Source organism: Mytilus edulis, chromosome 2, assembly GCF_963676685.1.
Source record: "Mytilus edulis chromosome 2, xbMytEdul2.2, whole genome shotgun sequence".
NCBI lineage: Eukaryota > Metazoa > Mollusca > Bivalvia > Mytilida > Mytilidae > Mytilus > Mytilus edulis.
In genome coordinates, this window is record NC_092345.1 from 79,723,474 (window position 1) to 79,744,837 (window position 21,364).

Sequence of the window (21,364 nt, forward strand, 5' to 3'; positions counted from 1 at the left end):
TTTCAATCTTTTTTGCCATTTTTTTCTTTCGTTTTTGCCTTATATCTTTATAAAAAAAGAATAGAAACTTTACAAACAAAACTGATCAACAAGACAAGATCTGCATGAAGACAATATGAAGGAAATCGTCTGACGACTCCTTATTATTAGGACTGGCCTTTTATGACAATTTTTACCATTTCTTTTGCGTTTTGCATTATATGATAAAAAATATAATAGATAAATAGACACTTCAAATCACAAAAATGATCAGCAAGGCAAGATCAACTAACAAGTCAAATGTTGCCAATATTGTTTGTTGACTGTCACTCTTTATAGGAGTGATTGCTTTTTTAAATGTGGACCAATCTAATTAACTATAGATCTCTAATTAACGTGGATTTGTTTACCCTCTTTTATTTTTTGAGCAAAAACTAAAGAAAATAGCCAGAACTAAACCAACTCAATGATCATTAATACAAGATCAACAAAAACAGAAATTATTGTCATGAATTCTTTTCATTTATAATTTGTATTTACTTTTTTGGTTATTTATTAACTGTGTTTTAACATGTCCATGAATCAAATACTATGTTCAATATCCAGAATCACAAAACAATTTCTAGTTTAGCGAAACACCAGTTGATTTTCTTTGGAGGTGAGGTTGAGGGAATAATCGAAACGTTATACATGACCTGGTAAGAACTAACCATAGATTATTTTGCACAAGACAGAATGTAAATAAATATTCTGCAACATAAAATGCAGGAATCAGCGTTAGAATACATACCCTTTATAGGTCTGTCAATAAAACTAGTACGATTGTTTGGATTATCCAATCGGTTACCGAAATACAACACCTATAGGGGCTCTGACATAAATGACTAGTGAATTTACGATATATTATATAATAAGTAGTCTCAGTATGTACACATAAAGAGATAAATCCTGTTGAACTATTAAACTTTAAATAAAGGTAGTACTAATAATAAGCACTGCCCTTTCCTGGATCTTGATATTTAAATCATAAGCGGGAAGCTTAATACCAAAACTTACGATTAAGAGATGATTTTTTGTTTCCTATTGTTCATTATCTATTTTGAAATGGTGACGTTCCTAAGTCACTATTTGATGGTGTTTATATATCTCAACTTGTACGATTCGCTCGTATATGTAACAACGTATTGGATTTTAACGAAACCTCTCTATGCATTACTGAAAAAATATTACACCAGGGTGTTTGATATCACAAACTAGTCAATAAATTTATTTCGCATCTAATCTTTTATGGTAATATTCTTTACAAAGCACTAACAGTCGGCATTCATCTTAAAAGCTAACAAAACCTTTAACAGACTTATTACGAAGGGATATAGTTACGATACTGTGGTCAGGTCATTAAAGATGGCATATTATGGCTTTAATATTGATTCACTTTAATATATTATTAGGGTTTTTGCATCGCAAACAAACACATTTATTCTAAAACCAGTTGTTTGAATGATGCAGATTATGTTCTTCTCAAATATTTTATGACTGTATGACACTTAAAACTTCTAACGTGTAGGATTGTGCTTGATATTCATATATGATGAAGACATAATCTTTCAATCAGTTTAATTGAGGTCTGTAGCTGACATGTCAGAAACTGCTACGGTAGTCCTTTGTTGATTTATGTATCAGTGTTATTTTGCTTACTAGAAGTTTCTTTTGTTACCTATTCTGACATCAACCTCAAGACTTTTTCAAACTGAGTTGCTGTGTGGTTGTTTTTCTACAATGGTTAGAGATATGAGGAAGGGTTGAGATCTCACAAAACATGATAAACCCCGCCGCATTTTTTCTGCTGTCAGAAGTCAGGAGCCTCTGGTTTTGTTAGTATTTTATGATGTTTAATTTTAGTTCATTTCTTTATTATATATACTGTTTCGGAGTTTAGTGTGGTACACATTTTTTGTTTTGGGCCAGCTAAAGCACGCCTCCGTGTGCAGGATTTTTACGCTGTATTGAAGACCCACTGGTGGCCTTCGGATGTTTTTTGCTCTTTGGTCGGGTTGTTGTCTCTTTGACACATTCTCTATTTTCATTCTCAATTAATCAGTGTTCATACTAAATATAAAAAACCAGTAATAAACAATAACCACAAGGACTCTTAGATCGGTACTCTTCACAGACACTTATACCGACACCGATATAGATGCCTACACTTACTGACAAAAAACTGGGTTGGAGAGGTAAAGAATATAAATTCTCTATATGGTTTAAAGTTAACTTTTGAATCAGCGTTAGAAACTGAAAGTTATTTCATTATTTTTTTTAATCTTTTAAGGGATGCATTTCTGTTATTCCATCTGGTTCTTTTTGTTTTACTGCATCCATCAAAGAATTAAACTTTCGTTTTGTTTGTTTGGGTAATGGTTGTGCCACTGCATCGACGTTTTCTATCTCTTCTGATAACAATATGAGATGGAGCTATGCTACTTATTCTGTGGTTACGATCATACCCCTCGTACCATATTATTTCTGCTTTGTTTGACCTAAGCGTTGCAACCATTAAGAATGAGACCATCTGTGTATTTTAGTTTTAGAGAGAATATTGACCATTGACCACTTATTGCCAACGAATAGAAGAATTTAAGCGAAAAATGGGGTAACTGTTCACAAATTGTAATTTGAACAAAGTTTTAAGCACTTTCTGTAAACAGCCAAAATACAAATTATAAACTGTACCACTTTTTTTTAATCAAATATAATTATCACACATCATTATAGAATTAAAAGTGTCAATATAATAGTAAGAGTGTTTTAATAAAATCTATGGTGGCCAGGTGCGGCCATTTCGCCTTTTCGCGTTTTCGTGTTTTCTTCCTTCACTTTGCAAACGCGATATCGGGAAATCGGGAAATCGAGAAATCGAGAAAGTGAAATCGAGAAATTGGAAATAGGGAAATAGGAAAATCGAGAAATCGGGAAATCGAGAAATCGGGAAATCGAGAAATCAAGAAAGCAAAAACGCGAAACACAAAAGCGAAATGAATTTCTCGATTTCGCGTTTTTGCCTTCTCGATATCCCGATTTCCCGATTCCCCAATTTCTCGATTTCTCGATTACTCTATTTCCCGATTTCCCGATTTCACAATTTCTCAATTTCTCGATTTCCCGATTTCGCGTTGGAAAAGTGAGAGGAGAAAACGCGAAAACACGATAAGGGTAAATGGCCGCATCCGGCCATCATAAAAATCCAACATTTAACCATAAACTTAAAAGAAGCCGTAAAGGTGCAATGCAATATCTTGATTATAGTTAGTAGAGTACTAATAGATTTTTTACTTTTTCTTAAAATACACATTTTCACAATTTTGCACACTTTTATACCTTCATACATATTTAATAATTACAACAGCATGAGTAATGGGTGGACGTTTGACCGAAATCCTGAAAGCACAGCCAAAACGAAACAGATTACAACAGCATGAGTAATGGATGGACGTATGCTCGAAATCCTGAAAGCACAGCCAAAATTAAACAGATTACAACAGCATGAGTAACGGATGGACGTTTGATCGAAATCATGAAAGCACAGCCAAAACTAAACAGATTACAACAGCATGAGTAATGAATGGTCGTTGTTCTTCTAAAACGCGATTTCTTTTCAAATTTTTCCTTTAGGAATTTCTCGAAATATTGATTTAATTTTACCGTTCATGAAAAATAAACTCCCAAGTATTTATATTTGTTTACGTCATCGATTAAAACATCCCCTATTTGGAAAACAGTTATCATTTGTGCTTTCCTACCCCTAGAACTTTCGATTTTTTGGCATTTTATGTTTGATTTTGAAACAAATTCACTGGCAACATTCAACATGTTATGTAATTCTCCTTCGGTTTTCCCAGTCTGCAAAGAGTAGGCTACTTATAACTATTGTCGCTACATTAATATGGAGATTCTAAAATTCGTTTATGTTTGAAACAAGTCCAGACATTAGAATACAAAATAATGTAAAAAATAAAGTAGCATGACATTAACCTAATCGAAAACAAATACCCCTATAGTGACTTACATGCATGTTTATCATTTTAAGTTTGAGGATATACACATATATATATTCCGATCTGCATGCCTTATATATCATGTAGTGTGTTTCGACGCTAGATTAAAACTGACGAGGAAAGGGAGTAAGACGAGTATCATGCGTTCGAATCCCGGCCAGGGAAGAAAAACATTTCCGTCTTGAATTTTGCTCAGAGTTCAGTTTTAGTGATTTTACTTTTTAAAAACGTTTGAAGCTCATATCGTATCTGCTTTTGAATCGAAAACGAACTTTACTACACTAATGATGGACTAACACGGAACAAACCCCTATACAATCTATTATACATCATCAAAATCGTGTGTACATACCCCTCTGCCAACGTGTGCACATCATTGACCTTTCCTCTTTAAAAACGTTTGTACATCATCAACATTCCCCTCTACAAACATGTGTACATCATTGACATACCCCTCTACAAACGTTTGTACGTAATACACATCGCCCCTCTTCAAACGTTTGTACATAATCAACAAAACTCTCTACAAACGTGTATCCATCATCATCATACCCCTTTACAAACGTTTGTACATCATTAAAATTCCCCTCTACAGACGTGTGTACATCATCAACAAACCCCTCTACAAACGTGTATCCATTATCAATAAACCCCTCTACAAACGTGTATCCATTATCAACAAACCCCTCTACAAACGTTTGTACATCATTAACATTGCTCCTCTACAACCGTTTTTACATACTAAACATCGTCCCTCTACAAACGTTTGTACATAATCAACAAACCCTCTACAAGCGTGTATCCATTATCAACATCCCCCTTTACAAACGCTTGTACATCATTCACATTCCCCTCTACACACGTTTGTACATAATAAACATCGCCCCTCTACAAACGTTTGTACATAATCAACCTCGCAGCTGAATAAACGTTTAGAAGACATCATAAACATCTCCCATTACAAAAGTTTGTATATCTACAACATACTCATATACAAACGTTAGTACATCATCAACATCATCAATCTACAAACGTTTATACATCATCATCATACCCCTCTAAAAACGTGTGTCCATTATCATAATTCCCCTATACAAACGTTTATACATCATCAAAATTCCCCCTCTACAAACGTGTGTACATGATAAACATCGCCCCTATACAAACGTTTGTACATAATAATAATCATCAACCCCTCTACAAACGTGTATCTATATCAACATACCCCTTAAGAAAAACGTGTGTACATCATTATCAGTGACATTTCCTCTCTAAAACGATTGTATATCTTTGACATTCTTCCTCTACAAACGCTTGTGCATCATCAACATCCTCCCTCTAAAAACGTTATTTACATCATCAACATTCCCGTCTACACACGTTTGAACATCATCAACATCCCCCCCTCTTAAAACGATTATACATCACCAACACACCGATCTACACACGTTTGAATATCATCAACATACCCCCTCTACAAACGTTTTTTACATCATCAACATCGCCCCTCTACAAACGATTATACATCATCAACATCACCCTCTACAAACGTTTGTACATCATCAACATCCCCCTCTACAAACGATTATAAATCACCAACATTCCCCTCTACAAACGTTTGTACATCATATACACCCCTCTCTACAAACGTTTGTACATCATTGACATCTCCTCACGAAAACGATTGTGTACATCAACATCCTCCCTCTACAAACATATGTACATCATCAACATCCCCCTCTACAAACGATTATACATTACCAACATCCCCCCTCTAAAAACATTTATACATCTTGAAAATCGTCCCTCTTCAAACGTTTATACATCATGAACATATATACCTCTCTAAAAACGTTTAGACATCATCAACATCCCCCTCTACAAACGATTGTTCATCATCAACATCCCCCTTTACAAACGTTTATACATCCTCAAAATCGTCCCTCCTTAAACGTTTATACATCTTTAACATATATACCTCTCTACAAACGTTTGTAAATCACCAATATCCCCCTTCTACACACGTTTGAACATCATCAACATCCCCCTCTACACACGTTTGTATATCATCAATATCACTTCTCTACAAACGATTATACTTCATCAACAACCCCCACTACAAAGATATATACATCATAAACATCCCCTCTAAAAACGAATATAAATCACCAACATCCCCCTTTACAAACGTTTGTACATTATCAACATCCCCCTCTACACACGTTTGTACATCATCAACACCCCCTCTAAAACGAATATAAATCACCAACATCTCCCTTTACAAACGTTTGCACATCATGAACATCCCCCTCTACACACGTTTGTACAACATCAATAGCACTTCTCTACAAACGATCGTACATCATCAACATCATCACTTTACAAACGTATGTACATCATCAATATACACCCCTTTTCTTACGTTTGCACATCATCAATATTCACCCCTCTTGATTGCCATGAACGTTTTCTATTTACAATGAAGCTTAATAACCTATCTACTTTGGATAGAATACGAACGTTGGAACATCGTGATTGACCAACAGGAAACGTTCCTCCTTTACAAACGTTTGATGCTCAATAACATATCTACTTCAGGTCGAAAACGAACGTTTGTACATTTTGTACGCCGGCGTTTTAAAAATTTGAGAATGACTTTGCTTAAGAAAAGTTTTAGCGAGGGCAACATATTTTTCCAGTCGTCATCATATTTAACGGAAAGATAAACACGCACAGGTTTCTTTAAGTTGTCATCTCGCAGTATCATATGTTGCCACATTTGTATGTATGCTTTTCAATCTAGTCAGCGTTTTTGGCATATGTTGTTTTCAAATTTATTCGTAAAATTTAATATTCAGCTTTTTAAACAAGTCAGCGGTTTTTTTTGCATCTGTTGTATACTGCTAGTCAGCCTTTTTGGCATCTGTTGCTTCATACTATTTAATCATTACACTCTACGTACAAGTTATCATTTACAGGCCTTCACTTGAAACACACAAAAGTTCCGCAGATTATCTCTGAAAAATGTATACAACATTTCTACTTGTGTTGATGCTGGTTGCTAGTTGTTCAGGTAAGAAATCTCTTTTCTATTTCCTTTTCTTCAAAATAGATATACGAATTATGCTACTGCTCTTAAACTTACACATTTTTACTCATATAGGTTTTTAAATTGATATTTGAAAAGATAAGTTTCAATAAATCTAAATTTTGTGTGACCAATTTGGTTTTTGTTTTATTTGAGATTTCCAGAAATTAATGAAACTACTTGTCTCATTGGCAATCATACCACATCTGTTCTTTCTATAATAGCCAGCTTATCTGAACGTTTATCGCCCTTGTACGTTGAAGCATGACGGATGCATTCACTACACACATTTCTGCTGGAATAAATTGTATTAAGATAAGCAACACAATCATGTCAATCTACTATTTTAGATCTTTTTATCCTGCAATCGACTTTTCTACTATATTAATACAGGTGTACAGATAACACAAATCGATATACTTATACTAGATGTGTTTTGTCTCCTGGTATCCGTATGCTGTTGCGAGCGGACGGTTATGTCAAATCTTTGTTTAAGTCACAGTTTAATTTGGGGTTCTCTTTTCAAAAATAAATTGAACCATTGAGATGGAAAAAAATGTCAAAAAAAATAATTGCAGGATAAAGACAATAACTGTTTAGTATCTTAAATATCAGTTCTTTTGTACTCGGATCGAAACGAGTAATAGCTCACTGAAGCTCGTATTACCTCTGTTTCTTAACCTCGTACAAATACAGCTGACATTTAAACGGGCACTAACTGTAAAACTCATGTTCACCAAATTGACTCAAATTCTTATATCAGATTTATAGCCAGGTAAAACATTTATCTATATTAAACAAAGGCTAAAATACACAATTAACAGGGCATGGGCTCGATAATATGTAGCTTTGTTTCGAGTGCATTTTAGTCTTGACGCTTTGAATTAACTAAAGAGGCGACCTCCAAACACCTCTGATGGTCATATAAGCGATATACATATAAATATAGATATGAATAGAAAGTAAAATTGTGCAATTGGATTTTTCTAGGTCTGTTTAATTTCATATCATAGATTGAAAATATGTGCTTATCATCGTTTTTACCTGTATAAGAAAAAATTGTGTTTTCTTTACCTTGTTTCATTTCCAATGTTGACATTCATTTGCTTTAAATAATCCAAAACACGCAAAATGTATGCGTTATGCATCTCTAGCTAAGGGCTTTAATTGAAGTTCAAATAAATTCGGATTCAATGGGGTCGAATTATTTACTTGCAAGTTATTTATAGTAATTTTTCCTTTAAATAATTCTGTTCGTTTTCTATATTCTGTGATTTTTCTTTAAAACTTATTTGTTATTGTCACTTACATTTTCTTTTTATTGATGTGAGATGTGAATGGGATCCAGTTCTGCTTTGGTTGAATTGTACGGTATTCTCTTGCTGTATTTGTATTGAACATGTATGTCGATAGACTGTTTGAATCAAACTAATTGCTGTATTTGCATAGAAAATAGTTGTGAAAATAGGATTGTTTGAATCAAACTAAAGACTTAAAAAACTTAGATACTTTATCTTTTCTGGGCTTCACTGGTCTAGTTTCATTCATTTACATATACGAGCAAAAATAGCATTTTCAACGAATTAATTCAGATATATTATAATCTGTTTTCTTTTAATATATATTAGTGACATTTTGCGTTAGTCGCAATTAGATACTTGTTTTTATATTAAATTGTTTACTGCGCTAGACAAGTAAAGTATTTAAATTATTATATTAAAAAAATGAGGACTGTCATGTTCATCGTATGTACATGTATACGTTAAGATAAGATTAGATATTTCTATTCCAATTAAAGGACCCTTTGAAGAGCAAAGTAATTTAATACAATGATTTTGATAATTGACATATTAATGTTGATATACATCATATATAAATATGATTATAATCATCTCAATTCTAAGATGTTAAACCACAGCCAGATTAGAATCATACACATATTAGTAAACAAAAGCATAACAGTTTTATTTAATATTATAAGAAATAATAACATTGGCAACTCTCTTTCAAATCTTGTCGATATTGACCAGGATGTTGTCTTGTCGATATTGACCTGGTTGTTGTCTTGTCAATATTGACCAGGATATTGTTTTGTCGATATTGACCAGGATGTTGTCTTGTCGATATTGACCAGGATGATGTCTTGTCGATATTGACCAGGATGTTGTCTTGTCGATATTGACCAGGATGTTGTCTTGTCGATATTGACCAGGATGTTGTCTTTTCAATATTGACCAGGATGTGGTCTTGTCGTTATTGACCAGGATATTGTCTTTTCGATATTGACCATGATGTTGTTTTGTCGGTATTGACCAGAATATTGTCTTGGGACAGTAAAATCAAAAGTGCTTTTGCGAAGATACTGTCAATCGTAAACAGAGTTTCATTTCCAGTATTTACAACGGCGATTTTATTTGTCATTAGATATTGTGTGTTTTCATTAGAGTTAAGGCTTATGTGTTGTCATTAATTATTGGATTTGAAACAACCTAACGTGGACCATTCTAAGAATTCTTTTTGGTTTTGTTTTGATAATTTAGAGGCAAAAGTTTACAAAACCTATCAATTATAAAGAGTTTTTATTTGTAAGTAACTGAGATATGAACATAACGTGTTGATTGACTGACTTCTGACCCTTTTTAGGAAATGGTGGAGACACGAGATGCACATCAGCCAATGGTTTCTGCTTTGACACACATACAGAGACTTGCAGCAGCCAAACTGCAGTTTCAGGTCTGTGTTGTGGGGCACATCGATCTTGCTGTATAGACGACTGTAAAGGTAAAATGGCCAAAATATGTTTATTCATCTTGTATTGCCTATCATCAGAGATCAAATTACCAAATACAAAACAAGAAAAGTTTATAACCTTTGATCATTATACATCGCTTCTAAAAAAAACGTATGCATAACCCTTGATCCTTATACAGCGCCTTTAAATAAACGTATGCATCATCCTTGGTCATTATACAGCGCCTTTAAATAAACGTATGCAGAACCCTTGATCCTTATGTCGCGCTTCTAAATATACATATGCATCACCCTTCATCATTATACAGCGCCTTTAAATAAACGTATGCAGAACCCTTAATCCTTATGTCGCGCTTCTAAATAAACATATGCATCACCCTTGATCCTTATACAGCGCCTTTAAATAAACGTATGCAGAACCCTTGATCCTTATGTCGCGTTTCTAAATAAACGTATGCAGAACCCTTAATCCTTATACCGCGCTTCTAAATAAACAGATATACTAGTACTAGTATATCCCTCGATCCGTATACCGCGCTGTAACACTATTTTTGATATTTTTACCTATTATGTGTGTTTAATTTGTTCAATCGTCGTTTTTATATAATGGAATTTGATGCGACTGTCATACAAGTTAGAGGTTTAGCTAGCCATAAAATCAGATTCAATCCACCATTTTCTACTTAAGAAAATGCATGTACCAATTCAGGAATATGACAGTTGTTATCAATTCGTTTGATGTGTTTGTGCTTTTGATTTTGCCATTTGATTAGGGACTTTCCGTTTTGAATTTTCGTCGGAGTTAGCCTTAGTATCAGTATCAGTATACCGCGCTCCTGGATAAAAGTATGTAACTCTCGATCCATATACCTCGCACCTAAAGAAAACTATTTATTTTTTAGACATTTGATTGTTTTTAAATTGCTAGAAAGGCTGACTCGGACTTTTACCTTATAATAAACAGTAGCATTATTTGGGTCTCAAATCGTATGAAAAAAAATTTAGAATCGGCTTTAATTTTTGTAATAAAATTTTTAAGAGCTATTTAAGTCTCATTCTAAAAAAAGAAAAGAGAGTGATATGGAGCAACATATTTGACCGTGTATCGTAGGAATAAATCCAATGAGCCCAAGCATCTGACAAAATTCCACAACCTGACCCCGACTGCATCCTTAATTATGCAATACGAACTTAAATTCGCTTGACGTACATCAATATTCACGATCGGAAGTTATGATCGAGGCAATATCTCTGCTGCCAGATTATTCGACCGAAATACGAGTGAATGTCTACAATTTTTTAAGGTGCAAAATGTTGGTGTTAACAGATCTTTGAGTTATTAGCAATCATATACAACACCTCCTTATTTTATGTAAGAAAGTTTCAAACAATAAGATGTTCGTGCAATACAGGAAACCACATTAAGTTAATCGATTAAAGATTTTGATTAGCTTCACTGAACTAAATAAAAGCATGAATTGATTTCATTTCGAGGATACGAATTGAGACCTATAAGTACTATATAATTTTCTTAACACACCGAAATAATAGTCCAACGTAACTATATTTGATAAAGCAATCTGAATTGTATCCCAATGTATCTATATTTGATCAAGCAATCTGAATAATAGCCTAATGTATCTAAATTTGATAAAGCAATCTGAATAATAACCCAATGTATCTAGATTTTATCTGATAAAGCAATCTGAATAATAGCCCAAGGTATCTAGATTTTATAAAGCAATCTGAATAATAGCCTAATGTATCTATATTTGTTCAAGCAATCTGAATAATAGCCCAATGTATCTATATTTGATCAAGCAATCTGAATAATAGCCTAATGTATCTATATTTGATCAAGCAATCTGAATAATAGCCCAATGTATCTATATTTGATCAAGCAATCTGAATAATAGCCTAATGTATCTATATTTGATAAAGCAATCTGAATAATAGCCTAATGTATCTATATTTGATAAAGCAATCTGAATGATAGCCTAATGTATCTATATTTGATAAACAAATAGATAAGGTCAACTTATACGTATTATTAGTAGATTTTCATCCAGATTTTTTTTTAAATGGGGCGGGTTTGAGGAATTTTGTTTTTTTAAATTTTATTTCAGATGAAACCCTCTTGTGAACTGTTCTTCATATATGCAAGTGTAATACTAGTAATAAGCTTATATCATGTGCATACATGCATAAAGAATTGTATATAATTTTTCGAATTCTTAAATAAATCTCTCTGATTGGCAACAACTGTTCTACATGTAATTGCTGCTTTAGAAACCTATTCCATAGTAAATAGTCCAACTTACCTAGATCTGATAAAACAAATAGGAACAATACACCTTATCACTATTCCCGGCTGACCCGTCCGCTTGAACTTTTGACGTCAACAACAATCACTTTTCCATTGTGGCGTCAGACATTTTGTTTTATGACGTCAAAATTTTACGGGAACCTGTGTGATTTCCAGCAATGGCGGACAAATAGCGATAAGGTGTATATTCTAATATATCTAGATTTGATTAAAAAAAATCAGAATAGTATTCCAATGTAACTAGATTTGATAAATAGTCCATTGACACTAGATTTGATTAACAAATTGGAATTATAGTCCAATGACACTAGATTTGATTAACAATGCGGAATTATAGTCCAATGACAATGTAATTTCAACCGTTTGAAGGAACTGAATTAGATTGAAATTAATTTCTTCTAGTTGTCTCCCATAGACCGTTAGTTGTTTTCCCGCGCTTCATGGGATATAGCCATTCAGCACGACAGGGCCGACTCGACTAGACGTGTTTCTCAGTTAATTTTTTTTTATCTTGCTTATGTGAATTTATTTGATGTTATATGAAATGTTTTGATTTCAGTAGTAATTATGAATTACTTGACTATATTTTGTCGACGTGATATTATGTATCATAATGTGCAATTAAAATCAGCACATGGCACTGTCGTGTGGGTATTCAATTTGAACTTTAGTTTGGTTTTTATTAGTCTTATGTGCTTAGAGTTGGGTAGTCTATGGGCGTAGTTATTGTAGAAGAACTAGATTTGATACCATGTCAATGCTCGGGATTTGATAAACAATTCCTTTAATAGTCCATTGACACTAGATTTGATAAAGAATTCGGATTAATAGTCCAATAAGACTAAATTAAACAATTTTGATTAATAGTCCATTGACATTAGATTTGATAAATAATTCGGATTAATAGTCCAATGTCACTAGATTTGATAAACAAATCGGAATAATAGTCCATTGACACTAGTTTTTATAAACAATTCAGATTAATTATAGTTCAATGACACTAGATTAAACAATTCGGAATAAAAGTCCATTTACACTAAATTTGATAAACAATTCGGATTAATAGTCCATTGACACTAGATTTGATAAACAATTCGGATTAGTAGTCCATTGACACTGGATTTGACAAAAAATTAGGATTAATAGTCAATTGACATTAGATTTGATAAATAATGCGGATAATTAGTCAATTGACACTAGGTTTGATAAACAATTTGGATTAATAGTCCAATGAAACTAGATTTGATAGATTAATTGGAATAATAATCCATTGACTTTATATTTGATAAACAATTCGGATTAATAGTCAATTGACACTAGATTTGATAACAAAACCATGCTCGAGTAGACCAGTAAATTACGTTTTGTGTTTCAATTTTCTTTTTCTAACATTTTAGTTCTGGAGTAAACTTTTAGAAAATATTAATATGATTACTATACTATGGAAGGTTTTAACAGAGTTGTTTTTATTTTAATTAACAGATGATGTCGCTTGCACGTGTGAGGGTGAATGTACCGAGGGTAGATTTGAAAGTGGAACCTGTTGCGATGGTCAAAAATGTTGTAGAGAAGCATGTGATGGTACGTTAATTTTAATATCCTTCACTAAACTGAAACAAAGCAAAATCTTTTTGAAATATTTATACACACACACATACGCACGTCTTTATATTGTTTATAACTAATGTGGATACATGTGTAAATGTCAGAAAGACATGCAGATAGCAACAGGAATAACAGTCGGAATTAAATGAACTCTCAAGTCATGTGTGACGTATCAGTATGATAGAGCTCTGCCTCTATACATTCTATTGAAGTGTGGTTAGGTGTTTTAACAGGATATATCTCTAGCTATGTATGCATGTTGTCAACTTGAATTTTACCGACTTCGTCGTCAGGGTAAATTTGGTACACATATGCATGCATGTAAAGTAAGACCTGAAGCGCTGACAAGGTTATGCTCATTGTTGAAGGACGCATTTCGTACGACTAAAAATGCTAACAAGAAGCTCTCTTACAATAATATTTCCTTGACTTCCTGACCAATGCTTTAGTTTTTGTTTTTTATGTACAATAGTCTAAGTAAAGCTATATATTCAAATTGCAGATGATTGGTGTGCAGATGGAGGAGGAGTATGTGCCAGCGTATGTGAAGGACAAACCCCTCACGAAGTAGGCGAATGTTGTGGCGGAAATAAGTGCTGTAACAGTAAGCTATACTATACATGATAAGAAAAGAGAGAGAGAGAGGGATAGCGCGAACAAAATTGAAACAATGAAATATAGGAAGATAAAAACTTCTGTATACTTTCATTATGCTATTGACGAAAAAAATGGCTGTATCTTTATATCTGCGCTCCCACCTGAAAAGAATATATAAATGTAAAGAAAGCAATTTTAGTGTGATTTTGATAATGAAAATGAGATGGTAGATTTTAAACGATTTAGTGTACTGACAGGCTACATACGAAGGCTATTCAGTTGTAGCTACTTAAAAAGTATAGGTTCTTTAAAGTCATAAGAAACGAGTGACCGGTGAAAAATAATGTTCTTCCAATTCTTGAACCAATTCATACAACCATCATAAACTTAGTCTTCTGTTCAAGAATTTTTCATTTTTTTCGCATAAATTTCGTATAATCGTCAATTTTTTTTTCAATCGGTCAGTGTTGTTGTGAAAATATGGCAGGTAATTAAAGTTCGTGTTTTGAAGCCGACGTTTAACGATTGTCACCTGTTTGTCAACAATCATCAATAAATCAACAAAAAAACATGGAAATTGAGCACGTGTTTATTCAGATAATAGTTTATTTTAAGGACATCCATGCGTATTGCGATCACCGGATTTTTACGAGATGGGTCACACTGAGGTCACTTTGCATACGGAAAATATGTCGGGGGGGGGGGGGGGGGGGATTGCTTCCTGGAAAGGAAACAATTAAAATAAAGTAAACTTCTTCTAAATATGAATAGATTAAAGAATTTTCTTTAGAAAGAAGTATATGTACATAAGTTTTATAATGTAAACTATCCATTGAGTTATAGAATAACATATGCATTATTTTTTTTAATTTGAGGTTTCTTATGACTTTAAACATTAGCATCATGACAGAGTTAGTATTCACTTCAAATGCATTGACTATATATATATGTTATAGAGGATAAACCATGTGAGCTACTTGAAGGAACTTGCCAATTTGCAAGTGCAGACGATTGTAATGGTGGATTTTTAAATGGATTTTGTGCAACACCAAGTTACAAATGCTGTAAACCCTGTAAGTATCGTAAATAATATTCTGAATATTAATATGTATGTCTTTTTGATTGAGTTATGTCTTGTATTACTTTGAATTATATACTTTTATAAATAAAATTAAAAATTATGATATTCAGATAAGGCACATTTAGATTTTTTAGTTTGATATGAATGAGTAGATAATAGAAATGACTTAAACATGTTACAGTTAAAATATTAAAGCGTGCAATCCATGAGTTTAAATGTCTTGCTTGCCAACATTGTTTGGTTGTTTGCTCATGCATTGTAATTAAGATTGACACCTTAATTCAATGGGTAGGTGGATGCTTTAATATTTTAACGGTAAGCAAATCAATCTTCTTTTTTGATACTCCAGTTACTTATACAAATAACAATAGTATTCATTAATTTGTCAGGGCCTACATCTAATATAATTGGCGTTTATCATTTTGAATAATTCATATCGTTTTTACCATATTTCGTATTTGTAAGGCAATTTTTATTTATCATAAACTTTCTCCAGTATGCTTGAATTTCGATCTTCATAACTGTACATTAGTGTTAAGATAATGATTGGCAAAAAGAAGCACCCTTCGATTTGTATAATCTTTTGATTTGTCATTTTCATGAAGTATAACTAGTAAAGTATTCAACGGTATTATTTCCATAGTTAGATACAACATGTGAGAAGGTATTCTAAAACGAACAACATTACTCTTATTGGAATTGACATTCAAAATGAATGAATGTAGACTATTTTGATTTAGAAAATTATCTGGATTTTAATTCCAGTTACTGGTCTTTTAACACTACATTTGCCGCAACATTCATATTGCCTAAGGATATACTCATTCAAGTCTTTCTATAGGTTGCATTTCTGTAAATATTGACAATGCAATTTCCCATAGGAACTCCTTTTACGGCTAAAACTGTACCACTTTTACTATGAAGTTTTGAAAATAAATCTTATCCTAGAATTGAAAGTTCACCACAATTATTTTCAAAGGTCAAAATATAGGGCTGTGCGGCATATTTTCAACGTTTATATGCCCTGAAATTCTCAGAGTTTAAACTTACGCTAATTTTCTTTAACTACCCCTACCTCGAATGAAAGATTACCACAGATTTCAATGTAAACAATATGCACGTGTTTATTTACTGGTAACATTCCCAAGTTCTGTCTCTGCGATATGGAACACAGAGAGCATAACTGGGAACCAGTATGTAAACAAAATTTATTTTCTATGAATATTCAATTTCTCCCCAAAAGAGGCGTGTTTTGAGCAACAGCTGTATTTACAAAGTGCAACCTATGGAGACAAATTAATAACTTCGGATCTGACAGATGCTTTTTAAATATACCATTCTCGCAACAGTGTTAACAAAACTGGCGTATCATGTGGATTTTTTCACTTTCAATGCAATATAAAAGAAATATGCGTGTTTGAAAAAAGGCAGCCTCATATTGAAAACAAGTTTCTATTTATGAATCATAGAAGGCATTAGAAAATTGTCCTACATTTGAAACATAACTCATCATAGTGTTTTTTGTTAAATATAGGCTAGGACCCTTTAGATGTTACTAAATAGATGGGATTCATTATTCAATTAAAATTAAAGCTGCACTTACATTAAATTAAATATGAAAGTAGTAAGCTAAAGTGATTTATATTTTCAATTTTAAAGAGAAAAGGTATAATCATAGTGCAATCAAAACCCATTGCAGTGCATATTGAGGTTATTGCTCTCAGTCTTGTGCTTATAGTTGCATAATAAAATTTCAAATTTATTTAGCATGACATGTTAGCTTAGATCACATTTTTTTTCACATAGTTATCTTCGAAATCTTGCATTTCTTTGAAAAAAATCGAAATTGATACTTAGGTACGATGAAAATTATCCAAAGAAGTTGTATGAGTGATAATGCGTCAAATATTGATGGCAAAAATCATTTTCCATTTCATGATTAAAAAATGAAGTAATATATAATATGTCAACTCTGGAGAGTTAATACCTCTTGTGGAAATTTGAGTGAATATTATTACTATATTTACAGGTGGACGTGACTGTGACGGAACGTGCATGCCGCAAAATCAGTGTACTGGAACAGTTATTGGCCAAAACTCATGTTGTAAGAACAATCAATGTTGCGTGGAAAAATAATCCACTGCCAATAGGTAAAACTATATTTAAAAAATACCAACAAATAATGTCTTCTAAAATAAAGTGCTCTTTCATCTGTTTGTTCATTGTACAAGAATAAAATGTTGCAAAATTTCACAAATAAAGATACTCGGGTTGAATCAGTACTTCTTATATATAATTTAGAACAGTATGAATGAGCAGCTAACATACGCATTCACTTGTATTTTATTCAGGTTGCATGTAAGCAAATAAAATATGTTTTAACAGAGCTTTTATGAATCTTGGCAATGTCAGTTTCAGATAAATTTTGTTTAAATCAGAGATTTTTTTAAAGTATGATTTATCCCTCTCGAAAACAAGACATGTATATCAAACTATGCTGTTCTCTTTTTTAATCTAAATTGGATCAATATTTATATCTCCCCTGTAATGACTGCGCCCATAAATGAACATATTTAGCAGCAAAATTTGAGATTTTAACAGGTTATGGGGATCCAGAGTGGTCCAAAGTTGTAGATATGACCATTTTCAATTACTAGATATATAACATATACACAAATATATGGTCTCGATATTATGTTAGAGCTAAATAATTCACATATAAGTATGAATTTCCAAAAGAACATAACAAACATATGAATGATAAGGATTTCTCATGGGGATAAATGATGAAAGATGCTTCATAGGTATTAAATTTATATAAGATGGTGAGTATATTCAAATTATCTTTAAATAAGATTCACTTTCCAGAAAGGTTGAAACGAGCAAATTTTATAAACAAAAAGTGAACAAAACCGAATGAAATGATATACATACATGTATATGTATGTATTTCCTTAATAAGCGAAGTATTCAAATATCAGGGATACTATAAGGGACATAAACCCTATGCCGGGGACGTCACATTCTATACCATGTCATAGAAACGATAAACACTCAAAGGCCATTGCGTCATCTAATATAAAAGACAAAGAAATAGGAATAGTACTGAAATAAATTTCAATTCAAAGGAAATGAAATTTTCTTGTAAGCATTATCTGAGAGTTTGACTGTCCCTCTGGTATCTTTCGTCCCTCTTTTGCATCATACATTGATGAATATATTTTATATGTTTAAATCTAAAACATAAAGTTTTCAAATGCACCAATGAATGTTATAAAATAATAAAGTATCAACTCAAACCTTTTCGATTTATTTTGTAGATGAAGAACCAAGAAAAAAAGACATTCCATGAAGAGTAAACAGAAGATAAATTTTAAGAATAAACAATCACAAAATTCAGTGTATCTTTTTCTTTATATAAGTATTCACTGCAGTCACTGTACCGATGAATCATTAATATATACTTTCAGGTACTTTGACATTTTTATTCTATGTTACAATAATTTGAGTTCTTTATTCATCATAAGATCACCTGACTCAAAGGGCCAAGTGAGCTTTTCTCATCAATTGGCCCTCGCCACCCGTCTTCGCACAATAATTTTATTCTGCCTTGTCCATGTTGACCAATTTATAAATATACGTGATGAATAACTGACATTTCCAATTCATTTACTTGTGTATGTGGTGCTGTTATTTTCATTCACTCTGTTGAACCATAAATTGGCATAATCTATGATTTTGTATAGGCGGGTATATTGTTTAAATCTGATGAAGGGAATGCGGAAAAAACAGGTCTCTTGCCCTATCAAACTTCAAAAAGGGAAGATTAAATCAAATACTGCATTCAAATAGTAAGCTTATCCTTATATCGAATATGCATCTTCTTACTAATAGATATTTTGAGAACATAACGTTTGAAGTAAATAAATACTGGTTTCGGTTTGGAGATGTTTCAGTGCCCAAATTAAACCTGCTTGCCATCTCTGAAATGGCTCACTAGGTGTACGCTATGGAGCAGTTTTGATCTTTGTTTTCTGAATAGACAATCATGAAATGACACAACATTAACAGTAACAATTTTCCCCGTTTTAAGAATTGTTTTTTTTTCTCAAATGTTCTAACGTATTTTTAATTACGATATGATCACCCAACCGGGAGTAATAACCCATAGCATATTTTTGAGATAGGGAGAATATGCTGTTTTCCGAATGAGGGATATCATGTGTATATTTGTAATCATTTCGTTGGTCCTTTTAACTTGTGTCGTGTGTTTTACCCCTCTTACACAAATTAATATAAAAAAAGAAGATGTGGTATGATTGCAAATGAGACAACTCTCGACAATGAGAAAAGCACATACCGCATAGTCAGCTATAAAAGGTTTCGAAATGACAATGCAAAGCAATTCAAACGAGAAAACTAACGGCCTTATTTATGTACAAAATGAACGAAAAACATATATGTAACACATACACAAACGACAACCACTGAATTACAGGCTCATGACTTGGGACAGGGACCTACATACATAATGTGACGGGGTTAAATATGTTAGCGGGATCCCAACCCTCCCCCTAACCTGGGACAGTGATATAACAGTACAACATAAGAACGATCTATAATCAAAGCACTGTAAGCGCTGTAGGCAGTTAACCAAAAACCAAGCCAAACATAATTATAAAAACTGTTGCAATGTTGCTTCAATTTTTTTTTTTAAAGATTTTTAAAAAGAACAAACATTAAACATTCATATATTGTACATATATGTTCATTTAGTGAATTAATCATTAAGGCAAATAATTCATATTTTGTCAAAGTTTTAAAAAGCAACGCATGTATCATGTATATTTTTATCATGGTCATGAGTCTGCAGTGATACAAGTTTGCAATGATTGCAGTTCTTCTAGTTGATAGCTAACGTTGGTATTAGTTGACTGTTAGTAGTTCAAGTTGACTTTAGTACGAGCTTGGAAAAGTATGAATGGACTTGCTTCCCTGGAAAGAAAACTGAGTTTGTGTTCAACAGTACAAAAGTTATGAGACACAAATCAGACAAATGTTTACTACTACAGGGATCAAAGGTGGGGTGAGGTTTTTAATTATCAAAAAAATGATTGTAACATTATAATGCTGTTACGAAGTCTTCCAAACAAAGCTCCCATAATTATTCATTCCCATGGTCGCCTGAAATTGGACAAGGTCTAGTACACATTGTTTAGGTCTAGCAAAGTGACATGCATGTGACGCCCATGAGATTGACATTGTATGTCATTCAATCTTTTTGAAATGACAAACAAGAATAAATATGGTTTAGTTTAGGAGTTGGTATTTCAATCTTATACAAGTTCTCAAAACACACACAAGAGGGGGTGGGGTGACCCTAGGGACTACCCTTATATTTCATTTAATGTGTTATCTTGTCCCATACATGAATATATATGGTTTGGGGTGGGATCTTAACCGTTATCAAGTTTTCAAACAAGTGGGGGTGGGGTGATCCTAGTGACTTCCCCTATATTTCATTTGATTTGTTATATTGTCCAATACATGAATACATATGGTTGAGGGGTGGGAATCTCATCTGTTTCTAAGTTATCAAACAGGAGTGGGTAGGGTGACCCTAAGGACTCTCCCTATATTTCATTTGATTAGTTCTCATACATGAATATATATGGTTTAATTTAAAGGTGGGGATCTCGATGTTTCCAATTTCTCAATCAGGGGGGGTGGGCTGACTGTAGGGACTCCTCCTATATTTCATTTAATTTAGAGGTGGGGATCCCAAATGTTTCCAAGTTCTTAAACATGAGGGGTAGGGTGACCACAGGGACTTCCCTATATTTCATTTGATTTGTTATATAGTCCCATACACGAGTATATATGGT

At 32.9% G+C, this 21,364-nt stretch overlaps 1 protein-coding gene across 1 annotated transcript; it reads left to right on the plus strand.

Annotated features, from left to right (window-relative positions):
- The first annotated feature begins 6,997 nt into the window (after window positions 1-6,997).
- Window positions 6,998-18,878, plus strand: LOC139513075 (helofensin-3-like). Its single transcript, XM_071301222.1, has 7 exons — window positions 6,998-7,104; window positions 9,763-9,900; window positions 13,679-13,777; window positions 14,304-14,405; window positions 15,355-15,471; window positions 17,509-17,629; window positions 18,800-18,878. The coding sequence occupies exons 1-6, from the start codon at window positions 7,056-7,058 to the stop codon at window positions 17,613-17,615; spliced, it is 612 nt and encodes a 203-aa protein (XP_071157323.1). The 5' UTR covers window positions 6,998-7,055; the 3' UTR covers window positions 17,616-17,629; window positions 18,800-18,878.
- The last annotated feature ends 2,486 nt before the right edge of the window (window positions 18,879-21,364 follow it).

What these genes read in the sequence shown, in the direction of transcription:
- LOC139513075 (XM_071301222.1), top strand. Translation starts at nt 7,056, where the DNA reads ATGTATACAACATTTCTACTTGTGTTGATGCTGGTTGCTAGTTGTTCA. An exon ending in GCTGGTTGCTAGTTGTTCAG is followed by an intron (nt 7,105 to 9,762) that starts GTAAGAAATCTC and finishes GACCCTTTTTAG; the next exon opens with GAAATGGTGGAGACACGAGA. An exon ending in TTACAAATGCTGTAAACCCT is followed by an intron (nt 15,472 to 17,508) that starts GTAAGTATCGTA and finishes CTATATTTACAG; the next exon opens with GTGGACGTGACTGTGACGGA.